At 44.0% G+C, this 19,842-nt stretch overlaps 1 protein-coding gene across 2 annotated transcripts in view; it reads left to right on the top strand.

The window, feature by feature from the left end:
- LOC135511866 (protein phosphatase 1 regulatory subunit 21-like) overlaps positions 1–19,842 on the top strand; it is a 47,852-nt gene that overhangs the window by 14,751 nt on the left and 13,259 nt on the right. For both annotated transcript variants that reach the window (XM_064933366.1, XM_064933367.1), the window contains exons 12-16: positions 9,634–9,726; positions 12,299–12,426; positions 18,433–18,585; positions 18,837–18,929; positions 19,109–19,372. In XM_064933366.1, coding sequence (XP_064789438.1) covers positions 9,634–9,726; positions 12,299–12,426; positions 18,433–18,585; positions 18,837–18,929; positions 19,109–19,372 — 731 coding nt within the window. The remainder of the gene's footprint in view (positions 1–9,633; positions 9,727–12,298; positions 12,427–18,432; positions 18,586–18,836; positions 18,930–19,108; positions 19,373–19,842) is intronic.

Below are 19,842 nucleotides of genomic sequence, written 5' to 3'. Positions count from 1 at the left end.
TTAATGTTCAATAAAGTTGCAAACATTTCTAAAAACATGTTTTCACTTTGTCATTATAGGGTATTGTGTGTAGATGGGTGAGGGGAGAACATTTATTGAATACATTTTAAATTCAGGCTGTAACACAACAAAATGTGGAATAAGTCAAGGGATATGAATACTTTTTGAAAGCACTGTATATCAGCCCACTGGCTTAACCTAGGAAATTAGTGCTTTCAGAATGTATTCAGACCAATACACTTCCACATTGTGTTACGTTACAGCCTTATTCTAAAATGTATTTTAGGCAATGCGTCAATACAGGACTAAAATCAAAAGAAATATTCTCTACTCATGCTACTCTGACACTCATCAGATGTGGCAGGGCTTGCAAAATATCAGACGACAAAGGGAAGCACAGCCGAGAGCAGCCCAGTGACACGAGCCTACTAGACAACCTAAATAACTTCTATGATCGCTTCGAGGCAAATTACACTTAAACATGCATGACGAGAGCATCAGCTGTTCCTGGATGACTGTGTGACCACGCTCTCCACAGCCGAAGTGAGTAAGGTCTTTAACTTCTTGCGTCGAGCAATCCTGGATCCGGGATTCTATTTATGGCCTCAAGCTCATTAGCATAATGCAACGTTAACTATTCATGAAAATCGCAAGTGAAATGAAATAAATATATTTGCTCTCAAGCTTAGACTTTTGTTAACAACACTGTCATCTCAGATTTTCAAAATATGCTTTTCAACCGTAGCTAAACAAGCATTTGTGTAAGAGTATTGATAGCTATAAGCCTAGAATTCAGCCAGCAACATTTTCACAAAAACAAGAAAATCATTCAAATAAAATCATTTACCTTTGAAGAACTTTAGATGTTTTCAATGAGGAGACTCTCAGTTAGATAGCAAATGTTCAGTTAAAAAAAAAAAATATATTATTTGTGTAGGACAAATCGCTCCGTTTTGTTCACGTTTGGCTATGAAAAAACCCTGTATCCAGTTATAGCCTCAAGCTCATTAGCATAACGTAACGTTAACTATTTATGAAAATCGCAAATGAAATGAAATGAATGTGCTAGCTCTCAAGCTTAGCCTTTTCTTAACACTGTCATCTCAGATTTTCAAAATATGTTTTTGAACCATAGCAAATCAAGCATTTGTGTAAGAGTATTGCAAGCTAGCTTAGCATTTTGCGTAGCATTTAGCACGCAACATTTTCACAAAAACCAGATAACCAAATAAATAAAATCATTTACCTTTGAAGAACTTCAGATGTTTTCAATGAGGAGACTCTCAGTTACATAGCAAATGTTCAGTTTTTCCTGAAAGAATCTTTGTGTAGGAGAAATCGCTCCGTTTTGTACATCACATTTGGCTACCGAAACGAACCGAAAATTCAGTCACCAAAACGTCAAACTTTTTCCGAATTAACCTCTTGAAACTCTGGGGGCGCAATTTCATTTTTGGATGAAAAACGTTCCCGTTTTAAACAAGATATTTTGTCACAAAAAGATGCTCGACTATGCATATAATTGATAGCTTTGGAAAGAAAACACTCTGAATTTTCCAGAACTGCAAAGATATTGTCTGTGGGTGCCCTAGAACGGGAGCTACAGGCAAAACCAAGATGAAACGGCAACCAGGAAATGAGCAGGATTTGAGGCTCTGTTTTCCATTGTCTCCTTATATGGCTGTGAATGCGAGAGGAATGAGCCTGCCCTTTCTGTCGTTTCCCCAAGGTGTCTGCAGCATTGTGACGTATTTGTAGGCATATCATTGGAAGATTGACCATAAGAGACTACATTTTCCAGGTGTCCGCCCGGTGTCCTCCGAAATTGGTGCGTCATTTTCAGCTGCTGGTATTTTTCCATGCGATTCTGAGGGGAAAGCAGGCTTCCACGAACTGCATATCAATGAAGAGATATGTGAAAAAACACCTTGAGGATTGATTCTAAACAACATTTGCCATGTTTCGGTCGATATTATGGAGTTAATTCAGAAAAAGTTTGATGTTTTGGTGACTGAATTTTCGGTTTGTTTCGGTAGCCAAATGTGATGTACAAAACGTAGCGATTTCTCCTACACAAAGATTCTTTCAGGAAAAACTTTGCTATGTAACTGAGAGTCTCCTCATTGAAAACATCCGAAGCTCTTCAAAGGTAAATGATTTTATTTATTTGGTTATCTGGTTTTTGTGAAAATGTTGCGTGCTAAATGCTACGCAAAATGCTAAGCTAGCTTGCAATACTCTTACACAAATGCTTGATTTGCTATGGTTCAAAAGCATATTTGTAAAATCTGAGATGACAGTGTTGTTAAGAAAAGGCTAAGCTTGAGAGCAGGCATATTATTTTCATTTCATTTGCGATTTTCAGAAATCGTTAACGTTGCGTTATGCTAATGAGCCTGAGGCTGTATTCACGATCCCGGATCAGGGATGGGGAGTATCAAGAGGGTTTACTCCATAATATCGACCGAAACATGGCAAACGTTGTTTAGAATCAATCCTCAAGGTGTTTTTTCACATATCTCTTCATTGATATGCCGTTCGTGGAAGCCTGCTTTCCCCTCAGAATCCCATGGAAAAATACCAGCAGCTGAAAATGACGCACCAATTTCGACAGAGGACACTGGGCGGACACCTGGAAAATGTAGTCTCTTATGGTCAATCTTCCAATGATATGCCTACAAATACGTCACAATGCTGCAGACACCTTGGGGAAACGATAGATAGGGTAGGCTCATTCCTGTCGCATTCACAGCCATATAAGGAGACAATGGAAAACAGAGCCTCAAAAATCCTGCTCATTTCCTGGTTGCCGTTTCATCTTGGTTTTTGCCTGTAGCTCCTGTTCTAGGGCACTCACAGACAATATCTTTGCAGTTCTGGAAAATTCAGTGTTTTCTTTCCAAAGCTATCAATTATATGCATAGTCGAGCATCTTTTTGTGACAAAATATCTTGTTTAAAACGGGAACGTTTTTCATCCAAAAATGAAATAGCGCCCCCAGAGTTTCAAGATGTTAATCAGGTCAACATTCAAAGTCCACAGGGCCAGACGTATTACCAGGACGTGTACTCCGAGCATGCGCTCACATCTAGCCATGAAATGCTTTAAAAGGCTGGTCATGGCTCACATCAACACCATTATCCCAGAAACCCTAGACCCACTCCAATTTACATTCCGCACCAACAGATCCACAGATGCTGCAATGTCTTGCACTCCACACTGCCCTTTCCCACCTGGACAAAAGGAACACCTATGTGAGAATGCTATTAATTGACAACAGCTCAGCATTCAACACCATAGTTCCCTCAAAGCCTATCAATAAGTTAAGGACCCTGGGTCTAAACACCTCCCTCTCCAACTGGATACAGGGCTTCCAGACGGGCTGCCCCCCCAGGTGGTAAAGGTAGGTAACAACACGTCCGCCATGCTGATCCACAACACAGGGGCCCCTCAGTGGTGCATGCTCAGTCATCTTCCTTCCACTCATGACTGCATGACTCCAACACCATCATTAAGTTTGCTGATGATGACACAATGGTAGGCCTGATCACCAACAACGATGAGACCGCCTATAGGGAGGTCAGAGACCTGGCCATGTGGTGTTAGGACAACCACCTCCCCCTCAATGTGATCAAGACAAAGGAGATGATTGTGACTACAGGAAAAGGAGGACCAAGCACACCCCCATTCTCATCGACGGGGCTGTAGTGGAGCAGGCTGAGAGCTTCAAGTTCCTTGGTGTCCACATCACAAACAAACTAACATGGTACAAGCACACCAAGACAGTCGTGAAGAGTGCACAACAAAACCTATTCCCCCTCAGGAGACTGAAGATTTGGCATGGGTCCTTTGATCCTCAAAAGGTTTTACAGCTGCACCATCGCGAACACTGGTTGCATCACTGCCTGGAAGGGCAACTTCTCGGCCTCCGACCGCAAGGCACTACAGAGGGTAGGGCGTACGGCTCAGTACATGACCGGGGCCAAGCTTCCAGCCGTCCAGGACCTCTACCAGGCGGTGTCAGAGGAAGATCCTCGCACGGCAAGCGGTACCAGAGCGCCAAGTCTTTGTCCAAGAGGCTTCTAAACAGCTTCTCCCCCCAAGCCATTAGACTCTTTAACATCTAATCAAATGGCAATGCATTATCTTTGCATAGTCATTTTAATAACTCTACATGTACATATTACCTCAGTTGCCTTGACACCGGTGCCCACGCACATTGACTCTGTATTGCTACCCCCTGTAACTAGCCCCGCTATTGTTATTTACTGCTACTCTTTAATTATTTGTTATTATCGCTTACTTTTTTGTTTTTTCTAAACTGCATTGTTGGGTAAGGGCTTGTAAGTAAGCGTTTCACTAAGGTCTACACCTGTTGAATTCGGCGCACATGACAAATTACACTTGATATCAGACCCTTTGCTATGAGACTCGAAATTGAGCTCAGGTGCATCATGTTTCCATTGATCATCCTTGAGATGTTTCTACAACTTGAAGTCCACCTGTGGTAAATTCAATATATTGGACATGATTTAGAAAGGCACATGCCTGTCTAAGGTCCCAGAGTTGACCGTGCTTATTGTTGGGGTAGGTTCCCTGTTTATTGGTGAAATCAGCAGTCAGACAATATCTTTAAGTAAATCAATAAAACCTTTATTAATGCAATTGCAGACAAGTTAACAATGGAAACACAGCACGTATGTTTCAGAGTAAGTTCTGCAACATAAAACAGGTCAAAGTTGCTTTAATATGCTTGCAGTTAACCCCTAGTGATGTAACTGCCTACATCAACACCTTCTACTCACGAGACCAAGCCCATGCATATACAGTTATACAAACTTGCAGGGGAAAACAGTCCTGTGTTTTCTAAGGGCTCAGCAGTAATCTTCCATTCCCGTGTGGCTTACAGTGGTGTGTCTGACTTGCCTCTTATCTATTTGCTCCCCTGCAGGAGTCTGTGTGTATGTATCTCTTTTAGCCTCGAGGTGCTTTCTTAGACACCAATATCAGAGCAAAAGCCAAGCCATGGGGTTGAAGGGCTTGTCCATAGTGTTCTGAGACAGGATTGTGTTGAGGATACAAACATTTCTGCTGCATTGAAGGACCCCAAGAACACAGTGGCTTCCATCATTCTCAATGGAAGAAGTTTGGAACCACCAAGACTCTTCCTAGAGCTGGCCGTCCGGCTAAACTGCGCAATCGGGGGAGAAGGACCTTGGTCAGGGGGGTTACCAAGAACCCGATTGTCACTCTGACAGAGGTCTAGAAATGGAAGTATCTTCCATAAAGACAACCATCTCTGCAGCACTCCACCAATCAAGCCTTAATGGTATAGTGGCCAGACGGAAGCCACTCCTCAGTAAAAGGTACATGACAGCCCACTTGGAGTTTGCCAGAAGGCACCTAACGTCTCTCAGACCATGAGAAACAAGATTCTCTGGTTTGATGAAACCAATATTGAAGTCTTTGTCCTGAATGCCAAGCTTCACGGCTGCAGGAAACCTGGCACCATCCCTACGGTGAAGCGTTGTGGCAGCATCCTGCTGTGTAATGTTTTTCAGCAGCAGGGACTGGGAGACTAGTCAGGATCAAGGGAAAGATTAATGGAGCAAAGTACAGAGATCCTTGATGAAAACCTGCTCCAGAGGCCTCAGGCCCTCAGACTGGGGCGAAGGTCCACCTTCCAACAGAACAATGACGCTAAGCACACAGTCAAGACAGCGTAGGAGTGGTTTCGGGACAAGTCTCCGAATGTCCCTGAGTTGCCGGACTTGAACCCGATCAACATCTCTGGAGCGACGTGAAAATAACTGCGCCACAATGCTCCCCATCCAACCTGACATCTTGAAGTTCTGCAGAGAATGTGAGAAACTCCCCAAATACAGGTGTGCCAAGCTTGTAGTGTCATTCTCAAGAAGACTCAAGGCTGTAATCGCTTCCAAAGGGGCTTCAAAAAAGTACTGAGTAAGGGGCTGAATGTAAATGTGATTATATATTTACAGTTGAAGTCGGAAGTTTACATACACTTAGGTTGGAGTCATATCACTCAGGAAGGAGACGCGTTCTGTCTCCATGAGATGAATGTACTTTGGTGCGAAAAAGTGGAAATCAATACCAGAACAACAGCAAAGGACCTTGTGAAGATGCTGGAGGAAACCGGTAAAAGTATCTATATCCACAGAGTCCTATATCGCTCAGCAAGGAAGAAGCCACTGCTCCAAGACCCGCATAAAAAGCCAGACTACGGTTTGCAAATGCACATGGGGCAAAGATCGTACATTTTGGAGAAATGTCCTCTGGTCTGATGAAATGGAACTGTTTGGCCAAAAGGACCATTGTTATGTTTGGAGGAAAAAGGGGGAGGTTTGCAAGCAGAAGAACACCATCCCAAACATGAAGCACAGGGGGATGCAGCATCATGTTTTGGGGATGCTTTGCTGCAGGAGGGACTGGTGCACTTCACAAAATGGATGGCATCATGAGGGAGGAAAATTATGTGGATATATTGAAGCAACATCTCAAGACATCTGTTAACTTCTTGAAACTCCCCATCCCGGATCCGGGTTTGTGACTAAAGCCTCAGGCTCATTAGCATAACGCAACGTTAACGATTTCTGAAAATTGCAAATAAAATGAAAATAATGCGTCTGCTCTCAAGCTTAGCCTTTTCTTAACACTCATCTCAGATTTTCAAAATATGCTTTTGAACCATAGAAATTGACTAATTTGTGTAAGAGTATGCAAAGCTAGCATAGCATTTTGAGTAGCATTTAGCACGCAACATTTTCACAAAAACCAGATAACCAAATAAATAAAATCATTTACCTTTGAAGAGCTTCGGATGTTTTCAATGAGGAGACTCTCAGTTACATACCAAATGCGCAGTTTTTCCTGAAAGCGTCTGTGTGTAGGAGAAATCGTTCCGTTTTCTACATTGCGTCTGGCTACCGAAACGAACCGAAAATTCAGTCACCTACAACGTAAAACTTTTTCCGGATTAACTACATAATATCGACCGAAACATGGCAAACGTTGTTTGGAATCAATCCTCAAGGTGTTTTTTCACATATCTCTTCATTGATATGCAGTTCGTGGAAGCTTGCTTTCCTCTCTGTATCGCATGGAAAAATACTGGCAGGTGACTTTTGCACACCAATTTCGGCGCAGGACACCGGGCGGACACCTGGTAAATGTGGTCTCTTATGGTCAATCTTCCAATGATCTGCCGACAAATACGTCACAATGCTGCAGACACCTTGGGGAAACGACAGAAAGGGCAGGCTCATTCCTCTCGCATTCACAGCCATATAAGGAGACAATGGAAAACAGAGCCTCAAAAATCCTTGTCATTTCCTGGATGCCATCTCATCTTGGTTTTGCCTGAAGCTCACGTTCTAGGGCACGCACAGAGAATATCTTGGTATTTCTGGACACGTCAGAGTGTTTTCTTTCGAATGCATCTTTTTGTGACAAAATATCTTGTTTAAAACGGGAACGTTTTTCATCCAAAAATGAAATAGCGCCCCCATAGATGTAAGAGGTTAAAGCTTGGTTGCAAATGACTCTTCCAAATGATCAATGACCCCAAGCATACTTCCAAAGTTGTGGCAAAATGTCTTAAGCACAACAAGTCAAGGTATTGGAGTGGCCATCACAAAACCCTGACCTTAATACTATAGAACGTTGGTGGGCAGAGCTGAAAATGCGTGTGCGAGCATGGAGGCCTACAAACCTGACTTAGTTACACCAGCTCTGTCACGAGGAATGGGCCAAAATTCACCCAATTTATTGTGGGAAACTTGTGGAAGGCTACCCAAAATGTTTGACCCAAGTTAAACAATTTTAAAGGCAATGCTACCAAATACTAATAGTGTATGTAAATGTGTAACCCACTGGGAATGTGATGAAATAAATAAAGAATTATCTCTACTATTATTCTGACATTTCATGTTCTTAAAATAAAGTGGTGTACCTAATTGACCTAAAACAGGGAATATTTACTAGGATTAAATGTCAGGAACTGAGTTTAAATTTATTTGGCTAAGGTGGATGTAAACATCTGACTTCAACTGTGTATTTGCAAAAATGTTTAAACTTGTTTTTGCTTTGTCATTATGGGGTATTGTGTGGAGATTGAGGGGGAAAAAAACATTTTAAACCATTTTAGAATAAGGCTGTAACGCAACAAAGTGAATGTGTCTGAATATCCGGATGCACTGTATCATCTTACTGGCTTTACAAAGTGACTAGGGTCAAACTGGAGGAACATTATTTGCTGTGTCTTGTAATCTTTAGCCTTGATAACTAACCTGTTTAACAAATTGAATAGCTACTGTCTGTAGGACTAGAGCAGAGGGAGGATCCTTGTGAGTGATGGGGAACTAGAGGAGAGGGAGGATACTTTCCTCGTGAGTGATGGGGAACTAGAGCAGAGGGAGGATCCTTGTGAGTGATGGGGAACTAGAGGAGAGGGAGGATACTTTCCTCGTGAGTGATGGGGAACTAGAGGAGAGGGAGGATCCTTTCCTTGTGAGTGATGGGGAACTAGAGCAGAGGGAGGATCCTTTCCTCGTGAGTGATGGGGAACTAGAGCAGAGGGAGGATCCTTTCCTCTGAGTGATGGGGAACTAGAGGAGAGGGAGGATACTTTCCTCTGAGTGATGGGGAACTAGAGGAGAGGGAGGATACTTTCCTCGTGAGTGATGGGGAACTAGAGGAGAGGGAGGATACTTTCCTCGTGAGTGATGGGGAACTAGAGGAGAGGGAGGATACTTTCCTCTGAGTGATGGGGAACTAGAGGAGAGGGAGGATACTTTCCTTGTGAGTGATGGGGAACTAGAGGAGAGGGAGGATCCTTTCCTCTGAGTGATGGGGAACTAGAGCAGAGGGAGGATCCTTTCCTCTGAGTGATGGGGAACTAGAGCAGAGGGAGGATCCTTTCCTCTGAGTGATGGGGAACTAGAGCAGAGGGAGGATACTTTCCTCGTGAGTGATGGGGAACTAGAGGAGAGGGAGGATCCTTTCCTCTGAGTGATGGGGAACTAGAGGAGAGGGAGGATCCTTTCCTCTGAGTGATGGGGAACTAGAGGAGAGGGAGGATCCTTTCCTCTGAGTGATGGGGAACTAGAGCAGAGGGAGGATCCTTTCCTCGTGAGTGATGGGGAACTAGAGGAGAGGGAGGATCCTTTCCTCTGAGTGATGGGGAACTAGAGGAGAGGGAGGATTCAGAAAGGTTGGGGTAAGGCAGCAGACTCATTTCAGTTTCCTTCTGACAATGTAATGGTCTAGAGGAAGCTGGGCTGAGTTGGGGTAATTTTCTCTGGACCCTACTGGGTCTGATATTACATATCTGGTAGCTCCAGTACAGTTTCAGGTTGGAAGTCGGGTATAGACAGTAGTTTATTTTTTTATTTAACTAGGCAAGTCAGTTAAGAATTTGTTCTTATTTACAATGACGGCCAAACCTGGACGACGCTGGGTCAATTATGCTCTGCCTTATGAGACTCCCAATCACAGTCGGATGTGCTACGTCCTGGATTCGAACCAGGTACTATAGTAACGCCTCTTGCACTGAGATGCAGTGCCTTAGACCGCTGCGCTACTCTGGAGTAATGTTTTCACATTGTTTTCCAGGTGTTCGACAGGATGCCATGCCCCAGAGCAGTTCCTCTGCTGTCTTCACCCAGCTGGCTGCCTGTCTACACAGTCTTCACGATGCCGTCAAAGGTGAATTATTACTTAAAAAAAATGTTTTTATTTGAAAATATTCTAGACTAATGTTCAAGCCACTCTCCTTCCAAATGTAAAGTTTATTGGTTGCGTACACAGTTAAGCAGATGTTATAATGGGTGCAGCGAAATGCTCATGTTACTAGATCGTAACAATACAGTGAAATGTCACAGGTACACACACAATCCATTTAAAAAACAGAACAACAAGGAATGTCTGTTCTTCTGTGTTCTGTAGAGATGTCTAAAAGCCCATTTTTATGCTTGATCCGGGAAGCTAGAGGCTGTGTACAGAGGGTGTGACGCAATTGCGGAGCCTCCAGAGGCTTGAGGAGGGCAAATCAAGCTCCCTACCATATCGCCATGCGCCTCCCAAATGTTGAAACGATGCGTAGTGCTTCATATAGCGCCCTACGATTTGTTGACGTATGTGGGGGCGGTGCGTCCTGTACAAACACAAACTCACTTCCTTGATAACTTTATTCACAACAGCTCTGATCTGAGAAAGCAGAGTGAATGTGCTGACGTCTGCTGAGGCCGCATCGCAGTAAATGCTCTAAGTGCAGGCACTGGAATGGTCATAAATGGGCTTTAAGTTGAACCGTTATAAAGCAGTAGACATGCTGTCTTCAAGTAAGGTGGAATCGATAAATGTGTCCCCTGTTCCTTCCTTTATGTATGTAGAGATGTCTAAACCCCATCTCTCCTGTGTCTGTAGAGATGTTTGTGTTCAGTGCCTTCGGAAAGTATTCAAACCTCTTTACCTTTTCCACAATTTGCTACGTTACCGCCTTATTTTAAAATGGATATATTTAGTTTTTTCCCCTCAACCTACACACAATAACCCCTAATGACAAAGCAAAAACATGTTTTTACTCATTTATATAAAAAAATATATTTCTAATTTAGATAAGTATTCAGACCCTTGACTTATTACTTTGTTAAAGCACCTTTTTACAGCGATTTACAGCATTGAGTCTTCTTGGGTATGCCGCTACAAGCTTGGCACACCTGTACTTGGGCATTTTCTCCCATTCTCTGCAGATCCTCTCACGTTCTATCAGGATGGATGGGGAGCGTTGCTGCACAGCTATTTTCAGGTCTCTTCAGAGATGTTCGATTGAATTGAAGTCCGGGGTCTGGCTGTGTCCCTCAAGTACATTCAGAGGCGTTTCCCAAAACCACTCCTGCATTGTCTTTGCTGTGTGCTTAGGCTCGTCCTGTTGGAAGGTGAACCTTCACCCCAGTCTGAGGTCCTGAGCCCTCTGGAGCAGGTTTTTGTCAAGGATCTCTCTCTACTTTGCTCTGTTCATCTTTGCCTTGATCCTGACTAATCTCCCAGTCCCTGCTGCCACCACCATGCTTCACTGTAAATCAAATCAAATTTGATTTGTCACATACACATGGTTAGCAGATGTTAATGCGAGTGTAGCGAAATGCTTGTGCTTCGAGTTCTGACAATGCAGTAATAACCAACAAGTAATCTAGCTAACAATTCCAAAACTACTACCTTATAGACACACGTGTAAGGGGATAAAGAATATGTACATAAAGATATATGAATGAGTGATGGTACAGAGCAGCATAGGCAAGATACAGTAGATCGTATTGAGTACAGTATATACATATGAGATGAGTATGTAGGGATGGTGCCTGGTTTTCTGCAGCTGTAACGCTTGGCACTCAGGGCAAATTGTTCAATATTGGTTTCATCAAACCAGAGAATCTTGTTTCTCATGATCAGAGTCTTTAGGTGCCTTTTGGCAAACTCCAAGCAGGCTGTCATGTGCCTTTCACTGAGGAGTGGCTTTCATCTGGCCGCTCTACCATAAAGGCCTGATTGGTGGATTGCTGCAGAGATGGTTGTCCTTCTGGAAGGTTCCCCCATCTCCGCAGAGGAACTCTGGGTTCTTGGTCATCTCCTTGACCAAGGCCCTTCTCCCCTGATTGCTCAGTTTGGCCGGACAGCCAGCTCCTGGAAGAGTCTTGGTAGTTCCAAACTTCTTCCATTTAAAAATGGAGGCAGTCTGTTCTTGGGGTCCTTCAATGCTGCAGAAATGTCTTGGTACCCTTCCCCAGATCTGTGCCTTGACAAAATCCTGTCTTGGAGCTCTACGGACAATTCCTTGACCTCATGCCTTGGTTTTTGCACTAACATGCACTAACATGCAATGTCAACTGTGGGACATTACATAGACGGGTGTGTGCCTTTCCAAATCATGTCAAATCAATTGAATATACCACAGGTTGACTCCAATCAAGTTGTCGAAACATCTCAAGGATGATCAATAAAAACAGAATGTACCTGAACTCAATTTTGAGTCTCATTGCAAAGGGTCAGAATACTTATGTAAATAAGAGATTTCTGTTTATTTTTAATACATTTGCAAAAATGTATGTTTTCACATTGTCATTATGCAGTATTGTGTATAGATTGCTGAGAATTGTGAATGTGTGTGTGTATATGTATGTATGTGTATATAGATTTATTTATAGATTTATTTATTTATATATATTTATATATATTTATATAAAATGTTTTATATTAAGTCTGTCTCGCCTATCTATAGAGATGTCTAAGCACTACAGCCAGAAGGCCGGTCTGGAACAGCAGTTGCCTACAGTCACTCAGAAGCTCTGCACCACTAACGAGTGTCTGCTGGCTTCCCTGGGCATGCTCACCAACAGCACCGACAAGGTAGGACCATGTACCACTATTTAGTTAGACAAGCGAGATGCTGGGTGTGCCCACCAATAGCACCGGCAAGTTAATACTTAGCAGATACACTGTTATCCAAACCAAGTAACAGCGCTGCCAATGAGTGTCTGCTGGCATCACTGGTCATCACTAGTTACCACAACCATGAAGTCATAAACCCTCCCTATTTCTAAAATGTGATTTTAAACTTACCCTTAACCACACTGCTAACCTTATGCCTGACCTTAAAGCAATACTTCAGGATTTTGGAGAAGATAAAGGGCTTCATTGCCAGAGTCAGGTGAACTCGTGGATACCATTTCCATGGAGAGTGGTACTTGGGTAATGTGTTGTCTGTTTGGGGCAAATCCAATAACACTTGGTATTCAGGACAAAAAGTGAATTGCTTTGCCACATTTTAGGCAGTATTATTTTAGTGCCTTTGCAAACAAGATGCATGTTCTGGAATATTTATATTATGTACAGGCTTCCTTTTTCACCAGCTCTATTAGGTTAGTATTGTGGAATAACGACAATGTGGATCCGTCCTCAGTTTTCTACGATCACAGCCATTGAACTCTGTTACTGTTTTAAAGTCATCATTGCCTCAGGGTGAAATCCCTGAGCGGTTTCCTTCCTCTCTGGCAACTGAGTTAGGAAGGACGCCTGTATCTTTGCAGTGACTGGGTTTATTGATACACCATCCGAGGTGTTTATTAATAACTTCACCATGCCTCATAGGGATTTTCCATGTCTGCTTTTTTTATTTTCACCCATCTACCAATATGTGCCCTTCTTTGTGAGGCATTGGAAAAATCTACCTGGCCTTTGTGGCTGAATTTGTTTGAAATTCACTGCTTGAGTGAGGGACTTTACAATTATCGGTATGTGTAGAGTACAGCGATCAGTCATTCAAAAATCCTGTTTAACACTATTATTGCACACAGTGAGTTCATGCAACTTATTATGTGACTTGTTAAGCACATTTTTTTAGTCCTGAACTTATTTAAGGGGAACACAGGGTTTGAATACTTATTGACTCAAGACATTTCAGCTTTTCATGGAGAAGTCCATGGAGAATAAGGGCACCTCCTCCCAGCTGCTCACTGCACTGAGGGTAAGAAACATTGTCACCACCGATAAAACTACAATAATCAATAGTTTCAATAAGCATTTTTCTACCGCTGGCCAGGCTCTCCACCTGGCTACTCCTACCCCGGCCAACATCCCCCCTGCTTCTCCTTCACTCAAATCCCGGCAGCTGATGTTCTGAAAGAGCTCCAAAATCTGGATCCCTACAAATCAATCTGGACCCTCTCTTTCTAAAATAATCTGCTGAAATTGTTGCAACCCCTATTACAAGCCTATTCAACCTCTCATATCGTCTGATATCCCTAAAGATTGGAAAGCTGCCGCGGTCATCCCTCTCTTCAAAGGGGGAGACATGCTTTACCCAAATTGTTATAGACATTTTTCCATCCTGCCCTGCCTTTTTATAAAATCTTCGAAAGCCAAGTCAACAAACCGATAACCGACCATTTCGAATCCCACCTTCTCCACTATGCAATCTGGTTTCTGAGCTGGTCATGGGTGCACCGCAGCCATGCTCAAGGTCCTAAACAATATCATAACCACCATCGATAAAAGACAGTACTGTGCAGTAGCCTTCATCGACTTGGCCAAGGCTCACCACATTCTTATCGGCAGACTCCATAGACTTGGCTTCTTAAATGACTTCCTCGCCTGGTTCACCAACTACTTCTCAGGTCGAGTTCAGTGTGTCAAATCGGAGGACCTGTTGTCCGGACCTCTGGTAATCTCTATGGGGGTGCCACAGGGTTTAATTCTTGGGCCGACTCATTTCTCTGTACATATCAATATTGTCGCTCAAGGTTAACATCAATTTTCAAAACACTTTTCCTTAACCACGTCTCCGTAATGACCAACACGTCTGGATTGGAGCTGTGAACCCAGACTATCAATTGATACATTTTAGGTGATAAGCTTCTCGTGTTAGGTTTCTGTTTCTTGCTGGTTGTTGGTTTGCCAGATTGAATCCGTTTTACCTCAACTACCTCGTACCCTGGCACATTGACTCCGTGCCGGTACTCCTTGTGTAAATAGCCTCGTTATTATTTGGTGTTACTATTTCCTTTTTGCCAACAACAAAAATTATGAAGTGTGCAAAATCTAGCACACAGCCATAGAATCTCCATAGGCAGAAATTGGCAGTAGAATGCCCTTACGGAGAGCAACGTGACTTTCAACGTGGTACCGTCATAGGATGCAACCTTTCCAACAACTCAGTTTGTAAAATGTCTACCTTGCTAGAGCTGCCCCGGTCAACTGTAAACTCATAGAACAGGACTGCCGAGTGCTGAAGTGTGTAAAAAATCTTCGTTGGGAGCTTCATGAAATGGGTTTCCTCGGTCGGGCAGCACCACACAAGCCTAAGAATGGTGAAAAGCTCACCGCCATTGGACTCTGGAGCAGTGGAAACGCATCTTCTGGAGTGAATCACGCTTCACCATCGTAGTCTGACGGGCGAATCTGGGTTTGGCGGATGCCCGGAGAACGCTACCTTGCCCGACTGTATTGAGCCAACTGTAGTTTGCTGGAGGAGGAATAATGGTCTGGACTGTTTTTCATGGTTCGGGCTAGGCCCCTTAGTTCTAGTGATTGGAAATGTTAACGTTACAGCATACAATGACATTCGATACGATTTTGTGCTTCCAACTTTTTATATATTTTTGTTGTTGATATGATCAGTAGAGTTTAAGTAGTGTCTGGCTCATCAACTGTGCTGATTGGTCGTTTACAATACATGACCACAGAGATGGAGAACTCAGCTGGGGCAGATGGGAAATGTTCACAGATCCGCACCATATCAGAGTGTTTACAGCTGTGTACCCCAGATAAAGGCTGGGGGCTTTGAAACAGACAGAGCTGTGAGTGTATGTACACTGCTCAAAAAAATAAAGGGAACACTAAAATAACACATCCTAGATCTGAATGAATGAAATATTCTTATTAAATACTTTCTTCTTTACGTAGTTGAATGTGCTGACAACAAAATCAAACAAAATATCAATGGAAATCCAATTTATCAACCCATGGAGGTCTGGATTTGGAGTCACTCAAAATTAAAGTGGAAAACCACACTACAGGCTATTCCAACTTTGATGTAATGTCCTTAAAACAAGTCAAAATGAGGCTCAGTAGTGTGTGTGGCCTCCACGTGCCTGTATGACCTCCCTACAACGCCTGGGCATGCTCCAGATGACGTGGCGGATGGTCTCCTGAGGGATCTCCTCCCAGACCTGGACTAAAGCATCCGCCAACTCCTGGACAGTATGTGGTGCAACGTGGCGTTGGTGGATGGAGCGAGACATGACATGATCTCATCTCGGGACCTAATGGCAGTCAGGCTACCTCTGGCGAGCACATGGAGGGCTGTGCGGCCCCCCAAAGAAATGCCACCCCACCCCATGACTGACCCACTGCCAAACCGGTCATGCTGGAGGATGTTGGCAGCAGAATGTTCTCCACGGCGTCTCCAGACTGTCACGTCTGTCACGTGCTCAGTGTGAACCTGCTTTCATCTGTGAAGAGCACAGGGCGCCAGTGGCGAATTTGCCAATCTTGGTGTTCTCTGGCAAATGCCAAACATCGTGCACAGTGTTGGGTTGTAAGCACAACCCCCACCTGTGGACGTCGGGCCCTCATACCACCCTCATGGAGTCTGTTTCTGACCGTTTGAGCAGACACATGCACATTTGTGGCCTGCTGGAGGTCATTTTGCAGGGCTCTGGCAGTGCTCCTCCTGCTCCTCCTTGCACAAAGGCGGAGGTTGCGGTCCTGCTGCTGGGTTGTTGCCCTCCTACGGCCTCCTCCACGTCTCCTGATGTACTGGCCTGTCTCCTGGTAGCGCCTCCATGCTCTGGACACTGCGCTGACGGACACAGCAAACCTTCTTGCCACATCTCTCATTGATGTGCCATCCTGGACGAGCTGCACTACCTGAGCCACTTGTGTGGGTTGTAGACGTCTCATGCTACCACTAGAGTGAAAGCACCGCCAGCATTCAAAAGTGACCAAAACATCAGCCAGGAAGCATAGGAACTGAGAAGTCGTCTGTGGTCCCCATCTGCAGAACCACTCCCTTTTTGGGGGTGTCTTGCTAAATGCCTATAATTTCCACCTGTTGTCTATTCCATTTGCACAACAGCATGTGAAATTTATTGTCAATCAGTGTTGCTTCCTAAGTGGACAGTTTGATTTCACAGAAGTGTGATTGACTTGGAGTTACATTGTGTTGTTTAAGTGTTCCCTTTATTTTTTTGAGCAGTGTACTTTAGAAACATGTGTATGAGCCCTGCAGGAATTGAACACACGACCTTACCAGCTGATCCACACTGAGTCCTTGGAGCGTTGGTCTAACCAACTGATCCACACCGAGGCCTTGGAGCGTTGGTCTAACCAACTGATCCACACCGAGGCCTTGGAGCGTTGGTCTAACCAACTGATCCACACCGAGGCCTTGGAGCGTTGGGCTAACCAACTGATCCACACCGAGGACTTGGAGCGTTGGGCTAACCAACTGATCCACACCGAGGACTTGGAGCGTTGGTCTAACCAACTGATCCACACCGAGGCCTTGGAGCGTTGGGCTAACCAACTGATCCACACCGAGGCCTTGGAGCGTTGGGCTAACCAACTGATCCACACCGAGGACTTGGAGCGTTGGGCTAACCAACTGATCCACACCGAGGACTTGGAGCGTTGGGCTAACCAACTGATCCACACCGAGGACTTGGAGCGTTGGGCTAACCAACTGATCCACACCGAGGACTTGGAGCGTTGGGCTATTAGTTAATGGTGTATAATGTCAATGTGTGCTGATGTTTAGTAACGAGAGACAATCTCTCCAGGCCTCTAGGCTAGAGGTTTATGATCAGTGGTGAGGACACTTTAATGGACACATGATCAGAATACTTGTAGAGCTGTGGTCATCCTTCACGTGATCTAGCTGTGTGTGGGGAGGCTATCATCACCAGAGCATTTAATAGATTTATTTTCTAGGATCTAAAGCAAAACTCCTGTCCTCAGCTTGACAGGTCACTACTCCAGGAGAGGGTTACAGTGTGTAGGCAGGTGTTCAACAGGGACGCACGCTGTTCACTCAGAGGACTGTTTTATTTTGAAGTTAACAAAAGTTATAGATTTGGGTAATGCCTTTTCCTACTACTTTAATGTGTTTTCCAAGTTGCCCGAGGGTATGTATGAGGTAGATACGCAAGCTGGTCTCTTTTGTTATTATAGTTTTAATATTGAAGAGGGCTGTTTTTAGTCTGCAGTTGCCTGGCTGGTGAATGCACCAGACACAGACTGTGTTTGAGGTATGAGTGATGGAATGCTCAGGGCTGGCTGCTGAGTTCGACTTCCATGACTGTATTCCAGAGTTTTACAAGAAGGATGTTTACCTTGAGGTGATCAGACTGGCTCAATTCATCTTTCTCAAGGATCCTCGGACCGTCTTCTCCAATATATTTTGAAAAGGCGGCGAGGAGATAAGATGGGTGGAGTCAATGAAAGATTAAGAAACCGGGTCAACACTGGTAGGAGTGTGTGAGATCTGTCTGTATTCTGTCAACCCTTCCTTGACTTCACCCACTGATCTCCTTAAAGGAACAGTGAAGTTCTGTAGGATAAGTCTGTAAAGGAAAGTTTGTCATGAATGAGATTTTATTGTGAATATTTCACGTTTTAAAGGCACTTTTTCGGCACCATATTCTGGAGTATACAAACTTGATAGATTTGTTGATATTCAAATAGCACTCTGGACTGCAAAATAAAGACCTTGAAGACTATGTATATGGCTCACCAATGCTGTCTTAACACATGAAGGCTTATACATGCTTACAACAAATGTATAAAGCATTAGTGCCTATACCTGTATGCTGTAAAGTCTTACCTTAATATGAATGCTGTACCTTTTTACTACAGATTGCGACGTTCTTCAGCAACAACCTGGATTTCTTTACATCTTCGACAGGCTATGGTCCCAGAGGAGGGGTGGGGGCCCTCAACCCCCTGCAGGCAGAGAGCATGCTGGGTAACAAGAAGAAGGCTTCTGACTACATGCAGGCCATCAGAAAGGTCAGTTGTGTTGCCTGGCTTCGCTGGCCACGTCACAGACCTGGGTTCAAATACTATTCAAAAATAACGTACTTATGCTGTGTTTGATTAAGCGTGCCTGGTGAAATAGGATGTGGGAACCAATAGAATAATCCCAAAAGTATAAAGCCCACTCATCTGACACTCCAGGCAGGCTAAAGCAAAGAGTGGAACATCCACTGTTGTGGTTCAGTATAACAGTGTGTATTTGACTGTCCTGTCTGTGTATCCAGCCCAGAGCTGAGTCTGTTCCATACAGAGAGGCCCTGTTGAACCGCCGTGTTCTAACCAGCTCTACAGAGAGCAGACAGGGACTCACCCAACAGGTATTGATTGTATTTCCATGTTCCTTCCTTCTACTCTCCAGTTTGTAAGGACACAGGTCCTAAGTCTGCCTCTTTATTCTCAAGGTAACCCATTTGGTTACTGACTAGGTAAGTGTTATAGAGAAGTATGGAAGTCCTCTTACACCTTTCCCTCCTCCCCTTGACCCTTACCACCCCAGGTGGTGGCGAGCCAGGAGAAGATTGCTCGTCTGGAGCAGGAGAAGGAGCTCTGGCTGCTGGAGACCCAGCTGGGCAGGGTGAGGCTGGAGAAGGAGAGCCAACGCATCCAGGACTTGGAGACACAGCTCTCCTCTGCCCTGGGAGGAGGAGGAGGCAGCCCAGCCTCAGGCCTGGGTCTGGGCAGCCCAGCCCTCACCAGCCTGGATGATGTCGAGCTGGAGGAGAGAGGAGTAGGGGAGGACGCTATGATAAGCACCAGTCTGGTACTTATGATCTTCACTTGTTTTTTAAATTTTATTTAAAATTTTGAGTTGCAAGAATCCATCTACAGGGACTTCATAAAGACTGATAACTTTGGAATTTTGCATCCTTATTTTTCTCCAATAGTGTTTTTATTAGGCTTCATCCTCATGTTTCACTACTTAGTTGTCTGCTGCATGATGTGAGATGAAATCTAGGGAGATCATTCCTCCCTTTCCCACCAAATGAGTCACACGTCATTGCGGGAGCACCCATAAAATAGGTTTTAGTAGGGTTGCATATTTTGTGGAATATTCAGAGGTGGGAATTAACGGGAATGTATTAATGGAAATATATGCAAATATTAATACCATTTAAATGTAGAAGTTTTTTGCTTTGGACATATTTACCATATTGTATGGAGACAGAAACATAAAACTTTTACCTTGTCATAAGTAGACATAATTGCAAATGATTCAATCATTCCAATAGA

This window comes from Oncorhynchus masou, chromosome 24 (assembly GCF_036934945.1).
Source record: "Oncorhynchus masou masou isolate Uvic2021 chromosome 24, UVic_Omas_1.1, whole genome shotgun sequence".
Lineage (NCBI taxonomy): Eukaryota > Metazoa > Chordata > Actinopteri > Salmoniformes > Salmonidae > Oncorhynchus > Oncorhynchus masou.
Note: the sequence above shows the minus strand (reverse complement) of the source record. Positions and strands in the feature narration are given on the sequence as shown.